General features: G+C 31.6%; 1 protein-coding gene across 1 annotated transcript in view; it reads right to left on the bottom strand.

Annotated features, from left to right (window-relative positions):
• Window positions 1-410: 410 nt before the first annotated feature.
• Window positions 411-17,061, bottom strand: part of LOC125065809 — an 82,337-nt gene continuing 65,686 nt past the window's right edge. Inside the window, exons 7-9 of the mRNA XM_047673643.1 lie at window positions 11,834-11,926; window positions 2,564-2,716; window positions 411-1,436 (exon numbers count right to left, since the gene is read on the bottom strand). Of these exons, the coding sequence (XP_047529599.1) occupies window positions 913-1,436; window positions 2,564-2,716; window positions 11,834-11,926 (770 nt within the window). The 3' untranslated portion in view covers window positions 411-912. The remainder of the gene's footprint in view (window positions 1,437-2,563; window positions 2,717-11,833; window positions 11,927-17,061) is intronic.

Here is a 17,061-nt window from a genome sequence, read left to right on the forward strand (position 1 = left end):
AACTTAGGCTACAGCCAATTCCTCAGACAAAAAAGAAGAAAAAGATATGTTGATCGGGCAGGACAAACTCTGTCAAGATTCACTAATATTTAAGAAATAATATATACAAACATACAAACAAAAAGTGGCAATAAACAGCTGTAATTTAAAATATTATACAAAAGCATTTGAAGCATTTAACTATAGTATTCAATACGTTTTTTTTAGTATTTACATAACAGTAACATAAAAACTATGTTTATTTAATTTGTATATTAAATAAATTTAAATATTGTATACTATGCATATATTACATAATTAAAAAAATAATAATTTCAGACTTACATTCGTAAAAAAAACATATTCAGAATATTATTGTAATACACAAGACCATTTTCGACAAAAAAGTTTATCAGAGAAAATCATAAATATTGATAAATTTGTAATTACTGTGAAAATACAATTACACCATGTTTTTGAAATCCCAAAAATAATATAATTGACTTGTCACAGTCAGACATCCAAATCAGAACGTCGTATGTTCACAATTTTAATTAGATGTTGACCCAGATTGGTTCCTTTTAAAATACTTACAATAATAACGACTCAAAATATAATACATCCAATCCAACTAAAGCATAGATTCAACTTAAACCTTTCCAATAAAACCTCTTTTCAGCAATAGTTCCCAACCAATAGCAACAAAATAGAATCAAAGACAAACTATCTGAGTTTTAATTTTAAATCTTGATAAAAACACAGCGCTTTCTATGTCAGCAGTTTGAAAACAGTTCTCAGTAGAATAGGAAAGTTTCAATTAATATCACAGTTTCTGTATTTAAAAGTAGGACATTATAAAGTTCTTTTCACTACACGATCCAACTAGAAACAGTAAGTCCTTGATACGTCCGAACATTGTCCATTGTCTTGTTGTCACCCGAAGTAGTACTGAGCGTTTGAATATCGATATAAACTTCTCGTATTCGGATCCGTTTCTGTTTGCATTTGAATTCGAGGTAGGGTCTTAACCGCAACACCGCGACCTAGCGTACCATGAGGCATCGTTCGAAGAGGCATTTCGACGGGGAATTCGGCCACCTGACCATACATGTTTGTGCTCACATGAGGATACGTATTAGGCACTGGTCGACCGACGTATCGATTAATTTTTGGACTGAGGTTCGTCACCATGCTTGAGATTTGCATTTCCTGCTTCAGACTCGAGTCGACAGCGTCGACTGGTCCCGAGAGACTAGTGATGTTAATGTCGTTATCGACTTCCGATATGCTGTCATTGAAGCCGTTTGGGATGTCTGTGGAAGCGGAGACATCAGGTCCTTTAGCTTGTTCTGTAGTATTTTTGTGCATTACGCATCGGATTACACCAATTATAAGGCACATTAAGCAGACTCCTGCAGCAGCAGCGATGATATAGACGTACATCATGTCGAATTGGTCTGTTGGAGAAAAATTATCGATTTATTATCTACCTTTTTATTTTTTTATAGATGATAGATGGGTAACTAGGCCACCTATTAGTAACCCCTACCCGTTGACATTGGTACTAAAAAAGACACAGGGCTTAGCACCCTCAATAAAACGCCAATCAATGTCTAATATGTTAAGTCCTTTATATTAAATATTTATAGTATAGAGGGTAAAGTCAACACTATTTAATTAAAAAGTGTTAAAAAGTTTCTTGCCTTTTCGCAAGCCTGTCCAGGGACAAACCACCTACTCATCACATACTCACACGCAAATAGCGGTACCTTTTACTATTGCTATATACCGGTGTACAGGATGAATAGTTGTACTTAAACTTCAGGTATAAGGGACCATGAATTGAGGATGCAAGGGAAGGTTAAAATAACTCATAGTCTGTGGGGTGTAATGATCGTGTACTATCGGGTAGTCCGTATAGAGTATGTTTATATTGCTTAATCAAGTAAATGATATTCAGCATTTAATGACTAAATACTAAAGTGACATAAGTAAATTTATTTATAAAGTATGTTAGTGAAGGTTTGTCGACGTAAATTCCACTTAAAAAATGCTCCATACAATGTAACTGAAGCAAGTAAAGTGAAACTCCAGACGAGTTTTGGTTTATGCGCCACGGAGCAAATTCAACGGCTATGTTTTGCGGTTCGAAAAGGGGTAACCATTGTGACCGCAAAGTTTATACACACATGTTTAGTTAAGAAGTTGTCTATGTATATTTAACGATTTCACATAACATTTTCTCGAATAGAGTAAAAACAAATATTTCAGCGTAGTTTTTAGTTTTAATGCGTAATTTAATACATCCAAAAAATCCTATCCTTAAATTTAATAAATTAACCAATAAATCAGTCTGAGTGCATTTTACGGACCCACGATTGTGCGTTTACGGGACTTGATTTAGGATCTTGCGCTTAAAATTTTAAATTAAATGACTCAATATTTCAACTTATCTATATAAATATGTATTCGTATTATTAAATAATTATTATGATTTGTAATTTTTTAGGCAAAAACTAAATTAAATACGAAATTTAGCTTTTTTTTCTTTAAGCCAAATACAATATTTGATTTTATCATTTACCATCATTAGACAAGTGTTGCCTTGGTGGTATTGCTGACGGCTCATCTCTGCTTGTTGTGTTTGTAGATATTGAAGGTCTTTGTGGTGGAACAGCAGCAACTGCGGGTGCTGGTGGCACTGCTGATTCCCCCCACCATCGATCATTCGACTCGTCTGCAACAAATATACATAATGAAGCATCTAATAATTTTATTAGATAAGAACTGATAATAAAATGTATGTACATATAAATTTATCTTAAATTTTGACATAACCAAGAGAAAAAGAACACTACATGAAATTTAAATCTACGCTAATAATTTTCCAATGGTAAATAAAAAAACATCAAATCTTAATGGTGAGCATTGAGCAATAACTGAACATATTATAGTTGTTGTGTATATGTTACTGTAAAAGCTCGAACTAAGGTAAATCTTAAGATTTTCCAGTAAAACCCAAGATTTACCGACATGAGTTGGTAAATGTAAGTATTTATTATAAAGGGACGACTTTTTCGGACTTTTACCATTCCAACCTAACGTAACCTAACATGTAAATCCTAAGATTTACCAAGTGAATTATGGTAAAAGATCGATTCCCAAAGTTTTATGGACATTTACTATTTATAATCGGTAAATCTTAGGTTTTACTGGAAAATCTTAAGATTTACCGCAGTTCGAGCTTTTACAGTAACATATATACACAACTATTGAAAACATATTGTTATCGTTAGTTATATCATATTATATAAAAGATAATGTGACGAATCGTACATTTAGTTATGTTGATGTCGAAAACAACAATTACTATAACGAATGTATAATGTGATAAAATGTAAAAAACAACACAAAGAACGTATATAAATTTAAAATATTCTCATAAAGATTTAATTATAAAAAATGTAAGTTCAATTTTGCAATAAAAACGATGTTCGTTTAAGAATCGAAGTTGATGACTAGAGCTGTCGTAAATTATTAAGGAACTAATAAATGAAAAATGCGAACAAGCTGCTTCAGCTGCTCAAGTCGGGGTGCTCGTTGACTGGATAGAGTGCGATATAAAATTCGAATTTAATGTTAAAAATGTCTCTATTGGACAATATCGCTTATAAAAACCACGTATTTTACCTAAGTCAAAGTGAACGGTAAAGTTGACATAGTTTTCGTGAGTAGTCTTTATGAAAACAACCAATCAAAAACAGTACAACTACTAATCGTTTACTTAAATATAATATTTATTTTTATTATTAGCACTCACTACTTACGCAAAAAAAAACATTAAAACTTCACATACAGCCATTCAGTATGTTTGTATTATTGTATTTATTGAAATCATAGGTAAGGTAAGTTATTACGACGGAAGGAGGTTAGAGGTTATTCTATATGTATTATATATTTTGTGGATAGACTTACGTATCACTATGGTCATTAGTTCGTATAGTAAGAAGATGAACCTTTATTTTGGCAGAATATTAGTAATAACTTTGTATATTATCCTACCTACTGGTTGGACACACTGATTCCAAAATGTTAGATAATATCCCAAGGAATGATGTATGAACAGACCTTTGCTTATAGTTACACTAACTCACTGACCACTAAAAATTGAATAGAAGAATAAAGTCATGATGATTTCCGATATAATATAATCATCGGTGAGGTAGTTGAAACTAACGAAAGCGTTACTAAGATACAAATAAATAACGTAGATTAACTGTAGGAATTGTAAACCAAAAGAAAAAAAACCCATAGTAAAACTGCGCGTCGCAGCGTTCTGTGTACTTTCAAAGACTAGCTTAAGAACACGAACGCTCCCAAGCTTGCTCAAAGGGCCTTAATCCGTTTTTACACGGTCAAAGCAAAGAAACCGACGTCTACAAACAAATCCCAGTAAATTGCACGAGTTCAAATTAAGAGAGGATTAAGCAAATTTCCTAGATCGTATCTTCGTAACGCCTTAATAGTAATGTCAGGGATTACAAATTGTTAACCATGTCACAAGAAGGAAGAAGAATTGTGTCAGGATTAATTACGTATTATAAGATTCTAATTACTTGAGACGACTTTTCTTTTTTCTTACGTTCACCGACATTTCTATCGATTTTATTGTTGGCTTCTAATGAAGTTTTAGTGGTCGCACAGTAGCTTACAAGATAATATAATATCCACGCGAATTTCAAATTATTCTCACGTTTGTGGTCAACGTAATCACATTGGTGACAATGAAAGTAATGTACTCCTAAAATACCAATTCTACTTGGGTAGTTACTACCCTCTCATTGTATATTCTATCGCCAAACAGTAATACTAAGTTTCAAAGATTGGTAAATTAAAAAAAAAGAAATTCGTTTCAGATTAGTATCTTTTTTTTAAAGTAAGTAAGTAAGTGGACGAGCAAATCGGCTTCCAATGGTTAAGTCGCCACCACCCAGAGACAGCGGCGCTGTAATAAATAATGCGCCACCAACCTTGGGAACTAAGATGTTAGTCCCTTTTGCCTGTAGTTACACTGGTTGACTCACCCTTCAAACCGGAATACAACAATACTGAGTACTGCTGTTTTGCGTTAGAATATCTGTAGAGTGTGTGTTGCCAGACCAGATGGGTTTGCACAAAGCCCTACCACAACAGTAAAGTACAAATGATTTCCATATTTATATCTTATATTTCATGAAATGAGTTGATTTAAAATTGTAGTTGCAAATATTTAAACTTTAAGGAACAGTACATTAGAGACAGTACCCAAGTAATTTTTATGACGTCTATAGGCGCTTAGTGTCCCAGAAAGTTTTAAATATATTTTAAGCAACATTTCTTATAGCAAACAATACTAAATCTATAATGATTACGGACTTAAACCGAGTCTTTAAGCCAGTAGGATAATGAATAAACAAGTTAAAATATGACTTAATAGCTTATAAGCCATAAAAAATACTGTCTAATAAATTTTATTAATAAAAGATTCAATAAACACCTGAACAACTTTATAGCTAAGCTTAGAATATAGATAATCTCAGCATATCTTTATGCGTATCTAAATATTAAGGGATTGGGAGCTTAAGTGTTACTTCTTAGGGAACTCATAATGAGCAAAAAGAAAGCCCGCACACAGATTGTATTTTAACAAGTTTGGCAACAAAAAAGTTTGTATGTCGTATTGGGTGATTAAATGTATTTTGATTGTTGAGAATAATTTTTAATTATTGTCGAATTATTTTTGCAGTAGCGTCAACAAGTATTCTTACGTCAATGAAAATGTTTAATTTCAATAACGTCTAATATTTCAATTATTATTTTACTATATATTAAATCATTTTTTCCTTTTGCTGCTTTTTAATTTTTTAGTTCATGCTGTCGTTTTCATTCGTGCACTATATTATTTTCAAGCATAAAAACTGTACAATTTGAGTTTTATTCGTTGCATTTTATTATAAATGTTACTCATTTTTGGTCTTGAATGCGAACTTTTAACTTCGTTTAATCATTTTATCTTACGTTTCTCTTGTTTTTCTTTTAAAGTCACTTCAATTAAACTTAAGTCCCTTTACAGTCTTTCTTTATCCTTTATTACATTTTATATAATTTTTAATAATCTCGTTCATTTTTTGGTTATACGTATCAAGTAAGTATTTTTATTATGTAATGTTGAAACTAGAATATAATCTTAAAGGTATTTTTGCTGCAGAATATATTGACATGACTTTTATGTTCTTGGTTGCTTGGTTTAATTAATACTATCTCTCGTATTTTAATTTGATTTATTTTATGACTTTTCCTCTGTCTTTATTCTCCTTTGATGCAACTTGTAATTTTAATCTTTGCTGCCTTTGATATCTAGACGATTTTTTATTGATTTGCTTAGTCTTTTCCTCTGTCGTTTTTCATTGTACTTCATGCATCTCTTTTGAGGTCTGCTAACTTTTTACTTTTGTAAGTTAATAACTTATCGGATTATTTTCTCTTGTTCATTTTATTCTAATTAGAAATTATGTTGTATGTAGATTGTTGAGAGTACAATTCTTTTTCCTATTTTAAATATTATGTACTCGTATACAATAACGAATTTGTATCGTATCACGCAAAGGTTTATTAAAGGTTTGTATTCGGTTATCTTTCCAAAATGTTTAAGAGTATTTCCTTATGAATATTACTAACAAAACATTTGCTGTGTGACAAGATGTCACAGTAATGACTGAGAGCTGGTATTTGTAGTTTTAATTTAAGTTTATCATAATTTAAACTAAATTAAAGTATTTGTTGTCTTTTTTATATCGTAGGTAGGTCTAGCATATGAAGCACCTGGTGGTAAATGGTTAGACCCATAAACATTGACACCGTAACAAATTTTAACGATATATTGTATTACCAATGCATCACCAACCTTGAAAACTGGGATGTGATATCTCATATGACCGTTATAGTAGAGGATGGGTGCATCCTTTAAGTCAGAAGACAACAATCTAAAGTGTTGCTGCTTGGCGGTAGAATATATGTTGAGTGGGTGGTACCTACAAGTGGGTAGCTTGCATAAAGCACTACCACCACGTAATAATAAGTGTTACATCTTTAATTTATTTACCTTGTTCACTTCAGGCTTTATTCATCGATAAAGGTAAAACTAAATCGTATATCATTTTATGACGTAAGAAGGATATTGGGCAATGCATTAGCACTGTTATGTACGGGTGAATTTATTGATTGGCGAATGTATATTGGTTAATTCAGATGGACAATCAGTAGTAAATACAGGAATGGTACTGTCATTTCTTTTCCTTTACTTTTGGCATGAAACGTACCATTCACATAGTTAAGAACGAATTTAATTACAATATATTATTCAAAACATTATAAAAGTTGAAATGTTTATTCGGTTCTTATTTCACACAAAAGCTTATCTTAGCCCCTTATAAAATATCATAAAAGAAATTGCAGTCTTTGAACCGCATTCATATTAAGTTCTGCTATACAATATTTAGTTATAATTATTTCGTTGCTTTGCATTTCGGAGATGTTATTGGCTGCGACTTTAACATGAATATAAAAAAAAAGAAATTCCAAAGACTTCGACTATTTTAGAACGGATGACAATGTTATTTTTTATGTTTACTGTAACGATAGGTAATAACCGGGCTCTTTGGTGGCGACGAGGCTACAGTCTCGATTACAAATATTTGTATTTTGCTTTCAAAACGTTCTTGGAATCATAATGCATATCGGGAATTGTAAAATTGTCTGCCTTTAGGTTTATTATTTGAATGAAAGCCAAGATGGCTTAGTGAATAGAACTCGATATTAAGGGATTATTTTAAGTAAAGAAATATAATAGGGGAAAAACAAAAAATTACTAACACGTTTATAATTATGAATGTTGGTTAATACAAAAAGTTATTACTTCAATGCATTTAGTTTAGTTTAATAATCATTCAATAAATCTTTGGTACAGGTATCATCATAGTATAAAACAAAGTCACATCCCACTGTCTGTCTGCCCCTGTGTATATTTAAAACACGGATTATTATGTGTTTTTTTAATAGATAGAGTGATTCAAGAATTTTCTAGCTATATAGTAGAGATACATTTGACGACCTCTGTGGTCGAGTAGTATGTACACCGGTTTTCATGGGTACGCTACTTCGAGATCCCTGGTTCGATACCCGGCCGAGTCGATATAGAAAAAGTTCATTAGTTTTCTATATTTTCTTGGGTCTGGGTGTTTGTGGTACCGTCGTTACTTCTGATTTCCATAACACAAGTGCTTTAGCTACTTACATTGGGATCAGAGTAATGTATGTGTTGTTGTCCAATATTTATTTATATTTTATACACTGATAATTTTAGAGGTTTTTAATGTAATGACGTAAATAAACACATTTTTGCACTAACACTGCAAACGCTGGCTGAACCCTATAAGATAGATGAAAATAATGTACTACAATATTGTACACTTTAAGAGGGTAGGATATCACACAATAACCATTTTTATCCTTTTCTTTTTTCGAGAAATAAAGCGATTTTAAGTAATACAGTATTACCTATATTATACAATTAGGTACCTTAAATACATTGTGCATTTAATATAGATCAATATGGCTTTTTACAGCATGTAATTTAAATGAATATTTTCGAAGATATTACAGATTTAAAATGTAGGGGCTTAGCGGTTTGTATTGTCTAATGACAAAAAGCTATGTACTTTGTATATAATTATATTCTGTAGTATATTTAGTATCAGTATTGATCCCGTGCGAAGTCAGGGCGGGTCGCTAGTAACTCATAAATGTAAGATCAAAGACGTTAGAAATTCTATTGAAAAACTTCTAACGGAATATTTTAGAGATGTGATAGATTTAAAAAAGTAATTTTAGGAATAATGTACCTTTGGAACGTATTTGATGTTCAAAGAACGAATTCATATTTAATTTTACTCAAGCGTTATCTCAAAATTTGACAAAGACAAAAACAAATTATACATAGATATTTAAGTAACAAATTTAGATTTCGCTGTTAAAGTTTTACCTAAATCTTATGTATATGTCCCGATTTCAAATAGAAGATACAAATTTAGAAAACTAACAATTAAAGTATTCCAATGATGTAACCCCCAAACCCTGTTCCTTAGACAATATCTTTGGGGTGCAATATTGGTTCATTTTAAGCAGCATACTTTGGCTCACAAAACAATTGAAAATGTCTGCAATAAACTATTTTTATAAACTAAATACCTTCTTATCAAAAATCTTGGGACACTCTCTGACAATTCATATTTCATACAGCAGTAAATCTCTGACTTGGAACGCTTCTGTGCTGTGCTATGAGGAACATGACTGAAGAGTGTGGAAAGGAGGTGGACGCTTTCGACTAAGACTGTCTTTCTTGTCCAAGGATTCAGGTAGGCTTTGCAACCATAACGCCACGGTAGCATGCGAAAGCGATCCTGTGGCGCCCACTGAAAAGACGGAGAGGGTACCGCTGGTTTCTTAATGGGTATTCCGGTGTACTAAGGCGCAAAAGTGTCGTCCTGGGCACCGGCGAGTCCCACATATTCCCCCCCCCCTCCCAACATCACGAGGGGGAAACGCGTAATGGGTTTTTCCAACGAGAAAAAAAAAAAAGGTTTAATCATGGTTCTCTGAAATGAAACTGATGAAATGCTTGGTCCACATAAACAATGATCCTATTACAGTGGACAAGTGGGTACGCTAATACAGATGCAGTCTCCTTTCTCCCTTACACTTATAAACTGATGGGACGATATTTTCGTAAGACTGGAGAAATAATATGGCGACTGAGCAGGTTTTTTTAAGATACACGATAAATATAGATAGAAAATAGGTATAAATATTTTTTTAAAAGTATCAATCTGAAAAAATATGTTACTTATATTGCTAAGTAACGTTACTAAAGTCAAAAATCTTTATTTAATAATATACAAACGTTACATTGATGGTCAAAAATTTAACATTTATAAGTTATATTCAAATTCAAATATCATTCGACATAACACTTTTATTTATTTATTGTCAAGTTCTATCACCGGCTTGCAAGAAATTCTTAGGCCTGAGAACTTTGAGAGATATTTTAGTTCAGAAATGTGTGTTTACAATGATAAATTGTTTATATTTAAAATGGTCTGGAGACAATCATTTCATTTCCAAGATGTAATATTATATATAAAGTCTTTCGTGGGATGATGTTCGCACGCAGATGTTCTTTGACGGATTTTGATAATCTTACAATAGAAATATTGAGAGGTTTTCCGGGATATCGTTGTAAAGACGTATACATTTACAATATATACATATAACCACATCAGATTTACATCTGAATTGAGCGTATAATTCCATGAAATAAACTATAAAAATATGAAAATTTTAATTTTTTTGCTATCTCTACACTCAGTCATCTCACACACACTAAGACGTCTTGTAAGCCCTAGATTCACTCACTCGTACCAACGCATGCCAATAATTTAACTTGCAGAAGCCCGCATTCGTAAGTGAATAGATCTATACCTGAGATTAAACAAAAGCTAGTAATTATAACTAAGGCACTAATATATTATAGTATACGATATATTATTTCTATTTCAGTTCTAAGTAAACAATGCGGCTGATGTTACGTAGTGGAATTGATCTGCCAGCGATAAATTTCTATTAAACATTGATGTTTAAATGAAAGTAGTTGTTACGATATTAATTTCTGATGAATAAATTACGATTAATATCGCTTGTAACATAAAGCGTAAAGCGCTTTTGTAACAATCACAACTTACCGTATACATTTTTTACATGTGTACACAAATGAACACAATTTATACTGTGATTCTCTTACATATTAAATCAAATATTTAAGTCGAGTACTGTTAATTTTATAAATTGTGTTTTCGAATGTAATTATTTTCGCAAGAGTTTTTATTAAAAAAATTCTTAATGACACCTTTTCAGACTTTTGAGATGAGTAATTATCTCTTGGATCGGGATTCTCTGAGACTTCATTATAAATTTAGTTATATTTTGCGTTAGCTCGCGAAATTTCAATTAAAATTTTAGGCGGGGTAATTGGATAAGAGGACGGTAATTATCGCATGAATACATCGTGTGTTCATATCTCATTCATAGGGTTCAGTTGGCTAGGGAGTGATGTTAAGCCCGCGATAATTACAAACTCCTTGCTTTCACCCGGTGATATGGATGAAACAAAGAATAAGAAATGACTGTTAAAAGCCCTGTTCTATTTTCAAATTTAATTTATTTTTAAAATTATAAATATATTCAAAGTAATTATATGAATTGTATTTGCCATTTTTCTTAAATAATATCAAAAAAAAAAATTTCACGAGCACTCTAAAAATAGAATCGAATAATTTTATATTATTTAAGCAGAAATAGTATAAATAATAAGACTTTATGTATTATGTATGTAGTATGGTTACGTACTCTAGACCGATTTCAGCCACGGCGTCATTCTTAGCGGAGAATTGTCATCGGGGCAGCTGATTATACCGGAATACAGGAGCTCTCACTGTTACCTAACTCTCATAATCCATAATTTCCAGATTTTAACCGCACTTATACATTTAACACACATACTTGCACCAATACGGTCTTGTGATAAGAAAGGAACTAAAACTATTAGTGTTTATCGCCCACGATCCTTTTAAAATAACATAATTTAAATAAATAAATTTAAAAATGGAATCAGCTATTCTTCTAATATTTCAACGTGATCCAGAAATAAAAATAACGATCATTTTGCCTTCATATATATTTATAATATTTAAAAATCACTTACCAACATCATCGTGTTCAAGATCGGAAGCATCGTGAGCGACTTCATCCTCTTCAGGAGCACTTTCGTACCGCTCCTTCAGTACCGTCCGAGGAACTGCAAGATAATCACCACTTTAACACAAGTGCTTAAGATAACAAGTCCTTTGACAATAGACAGAAGTGGCAAACTCAGATGCTTTATTAAAAGTAATGTAAGACGTTAATTTTAGATTCTAAAGATTAAAATTATGAGACGTTCCTCGCATGAGAACGTTTTTATAGAAAAAGTTTTCTAAGCGTAAGATATTATGAGCGATTGGCTTTGTATGTGTTTTATTATGAAACGTTTAATTTTCAATTATATTTTTTATTGATTATTTGATCCGGAAAGTAGATTCTACCGAGAAAACCGGAAAAAAAACTCAGTAGTTATCTTTCCTACCATTTTAATTACAGTAAAGAACAATAAAAAATTTAGTACTGTATCCACGCTTTCTTATATTGAATAATGTACCTTATTTATCAATGTGTTATTTGACATGAGTTTTTTTTTAATAGGCTAAGCGAAATCTTTTTGTAGAAACGAATACCGTGCTATCTGATTTTTTTTTTATATTCTTATATTTGTTATTCTTAATTTGTTTGTGTTATAATATATTTACTTATAGTATAGGTAGGCGGACGAGCAATTGAGACTCCTGTTGGTAAGTCATTACCGCCCAAAGACATTAATTACATCACCGATGCGCCGCTAACCTTTCGAGCTAAGATGTCATGTCCCTTGTACTTGTAGTTACAATGGCTCACTCACCCGTCAAACCGGAATATATTAAATAATGCTTGATGGTAGACTGATTTGTATTATTAACTAATATCTATTTATAGTTTAAATAATAAATCTTCAATGCCATAACTTTGACGTTCGTTAACGTTAAAAATAGCATGCGACTGACGTGTACGGACGGAGAACAGATGGATACAAGAACGATCCTGTAGCCGTTTTTTCATCAGATATACGAAACATATAAATGGAAATTACCTTAAAATACCGCAATTTAAAAACAGAGCACGTTATAAAATTTAGATTTATGGACAATAACAAGTCAAAACGTAAGACAATTTATTACAATAGTTAAAGTTATCTAGTGGCTTTATGACGTCACTTAAATACTTATATAATTTTGGAGGGTATATCCGTGAAAGCAAAGAAATAAAAATAAAACTTTTTGGAATTTCGTTCGATTTTTGAAAATTTTTGGCGAAATATAAGCTTAAGTTTGATCAAAGTCAGACCTGATGCAGTTTAAGATGGAATAGGCTTGCCTTGAATATGTCTCTTGACTCTTGCTCTGGAATCTCAGACGTGTTTTTGTTTTGTTAACTGTGCGTGTCTTTTATATAGATCCTCATTTTAAATAAATTACTTTTAATAAATTTCATAATCGATTAATTTAATCGCTGTGAAATCTTTATTTTATAGAACCGTATTTAAACCTCCAATTAACTTTTTAGTATTATTATTCTTAGTAGAATCTACATCGTTAATTGAAGGTTTAAATACTAAATTGAAACCAAATATCATTATCGTCACTGATTGTCAAACTTCCCCTAGCAGCTTCCAACTAGTAGCTTTCTCCCATTTTAAATGTCCAAGCTCGGAAATATTAATAATATTAGTAACATTGAAATAACTTTAATAAATAATTAACTACTTTATATTAATTTTACACCTCAGAATCTTGGTAACAATGAATAAGCTAAAGGAATTCCTTTCTCGATACCTTTCCTGGAATCGAAACTGTGGAACAATGGAACTGGAATTATTCAGAACTTCTGCTTAAAGTTACTCATCCCTTGCTATAGCAACATTAGATATATTTTCACACTAGCACAGAGTGTGGTTATTTATTATTATTTATAATAAATAGATATAATATAGAAATCGATTTTCTGTTCCGGAGATTATCCCCATACATACAAACAAATTTTAGCTGCTTATAATATTATTATAGATTTCGGTATAATGATGTTACTTTAAATGCACAAGGATAACGTTGACCCTAAAAACTAACTTGGGTTTCAGAAATTCAACCTGTCCAATAGATAAGAACTATACCAAAAATATGACTTTATGACCATTTGGAACAAACTAACCTTAGCGGTAATCATTTTATACTGTTGTACCAAAGTAAAAATTCAAGATGAAACAAAACTTGTTCACAAGCCACGGCTGGGTTAAAGTCACCCCTCTTTTTGAGAACACGGGTCAGATACAAATGTGGATTATTTTTATCAGAGCTATATTCCTCAGAATTACTATGAGTATTTAAAACGGGATATTTACCATGTTTTTTATTTTTAATTGGTGGAGCTCGATATTTCGACATTTTCTGCGAATGTCTTGTTCACGAGACTGAAGTTTGCGGGTAGATGTTGACGGCTTTAGAAGTGTCCACGCAGTGCATACGAGAAAGGATCCGATATTGAGCTCCGATATTGAGCTCCACCAAATAAAAATAAAAAACATGGTAAATATCCCGTTTTAAATAATGATAGTAATAAAAATAGCCATGTTAATTTAAAATCTTATATTCCTCAGAATGTTTTCCTTCACCGCCGAAACTAATAATGCTATTGGTATTCATTATATTTAATATAATAAATTAAATTATTCGACATTGTATTTACAATTACAGTGAATACAATTTATTCTTCAAATCAAAATTATAAACTTGAGCATCTTTGACGCTTAAGGGTGAACATTCAAATCGCTTCGGGGTTCATAACTTTTAGCACGGTTTTCAAATTTATAATTAATTATTTATAGGTACTAAATAATTAAGATTACAGTCATAAACATTACTGATAACTTTGAAAAGAAAAAATAATAGGATTAAAATGTTACGATCCTTATATAATTATATAATATAAAATTTGAGATATTAATCATTTTTGCGCTTATCGTTTTATTTTTATAAAAAATATGAATTATTGTCACACCTCTTTGAAAAATAATCATTCAAATTTAAATGCGAAAATTTTATTTAATATTCACACAAGCATACACGAAAAAAACTTTCATCAATTTTTATTTTAAATAATAATGTACAAAAATCGCTGTAAACAGCCTAGAGGCGATTATTTATTTCCCAAGGAGTGCATCATCTATTAAGTCGTTGTTATGTAGCACAGAAACATACAGCGTTAATTTATTTATTTAAATTATTCTAAGAGCATTTTTCTAACAATATTCCAAAATATTATTATTGATCCTTTGTAAACAGTTATCAAATGTTACTAGTTTCCTGGTGCTAGTGGCTTTGTGCAAGCCCGTCTGGCCTACCGTCTGGGTAGGCCAGACGGGCTTGAATATCATCAGATATTCTACCGCCTAACAGCAGTCTCAGTATTGTAGTGTTCTAGTTTAAAGGGTGAGTAAGCCAGTGTAACTACAGGCACAATTGACATAACATCTTATTTCTCAAGGTTGGTAGCGCATTGGCGTTGTAAGGAATGGTTAATATTTATTACAGCACCATTGTCTATGGGCGGTGGTGACCACTTACCATCAGATGGCTTAATTGCTCGAACGCAAACCTATAAAAAGTTTTCCTTTTTCCTTTTTCCTTTTCTCTGGCGTGTTGCAATTATATAATTATTTAATAATGATTATCCCGTGTGTTAAAAGTACACGTCAAAATTAAAAATAAAATATTGATTTCTGTCGATATTTATAATCTAAAAAAAAATATCGATCGTTTTAAGAACCGAGTTAATATATCATTTTCTTTGTCTGTTAAGATTGCGTTGAGTAATAATAATAGATTGAGTTCACATACGCTTAATTAATATAACAGCGATAGAACGTAGTGTGTTCTATTTAATGAGATGCCATTGTGCAGGCTCCGTCCAACAGCGGATCATGGCTCGATCCAGAACGAAGGTTTTGCAGGCATTTCGAATTACTAACGGTTGGTTTGTCAAACTGAATCGTATCGTTAAATTGAGTATGGGCATTTGATGCAAATACGAATCGTAATAGACTTAGAGATTTGGTCTAACGTTTATAGATGTAATCAGAATTCCCTTCGTTAATAATTCGTTCTGTATTCACTGATTTACGAAATGTTCCGTACGTTATTTTGATTCTTATTTTATTATGTAAGCTACGATATAGGTCATCTTCGTTCACAAGACTGGTTGCCCATTGGCGATGCAACCCATGATCACTATTTCTTACTGTAAATTTTTTGGCGGTGCTATGCATTCAATATCACGTGGATGTTTTTACAGCCTACCTACACTAAATGTAGAAAAAGTAAACTTTGTGCGACTAATATCCAATTACAATACTTAACTAATAAATAATGTACGTCAACATTTTTTTGTTTTTTTTTTTTTGAATTACGAGTAACAATTTGTCATAAACTTTCTCTTCGCCCATTATAGCCACGAGAATATAAGAATTATTTAATTATATACAAAAATGCATTATCACATATTAAAAGTAACTGTAAATCATTTAAAACGGTAAATTTTATAAATAGTTACATCTAGGTATATAATAAGTAGTTTATAGGTAATATAATAAATTTTAAAATGAGTTAACATTTTAAGTAAGGTAAGTAGATACTGTCGCTTTTATCAATGTCAATTCGTAGAGTATTAAGAATTTTAAACACCGTCAATACGCTGTTAACCAAGGGCTCCGAAATATTAAATTTCTTCTACCTCTAATAACTGCCTCACTAACACTTCATACCGGAACACAACAATACACAAAGGATATTGATGTTTGCCGGCAGAATAATTGATGGGAAGATCAGGATGAGACTTACAATGGCAAATCTCCGCATTCAAGTAAGTAGCGACGTAACTTAACATAAAATAACGCTATATCTCATACTGACAAAGCATTATGATTCAAAAATAAAAGATATATATTGGAGTCCGAGATAAATCTAAGAAATTTTTTTTGGCTATAGTTACATAAAAACATCTGTGTAAATGTATAAATAGTTTCTGGCTTTGTTTATGTTTAAGTCGAAAAAAAATTGTGGCCAATCATTGGCCACTAAGTATGTTCACACTAGTAAAATTATATGACGTTTGGTGTGTGTCAAGCGTCGCTGTCACGCACACCAAAATAGCAAAGTTGGCTCGTTTATTTTAGTTCAGTGGTAGTACAATCCTCCATCTAGAAATATAAATAGTATCTATCCTACGACTGGTATGTTTTGTATGTTTTTT

This window comes from Vanessa atalanta, chromosome 8 (genome assembly GCF_905147765.1).
Source record: "Vanessa atalanta chromosome 8, ilVanAtal1.2, whole genome shotgun sequence".
In the NCBI taxonomy this organism is placed as follows: Eukaryota; Metazoa; Arthropoda; class Insecta; order Lepidoptera; family Nymphalidae; genus Vanessa; species Vanessa atalanta.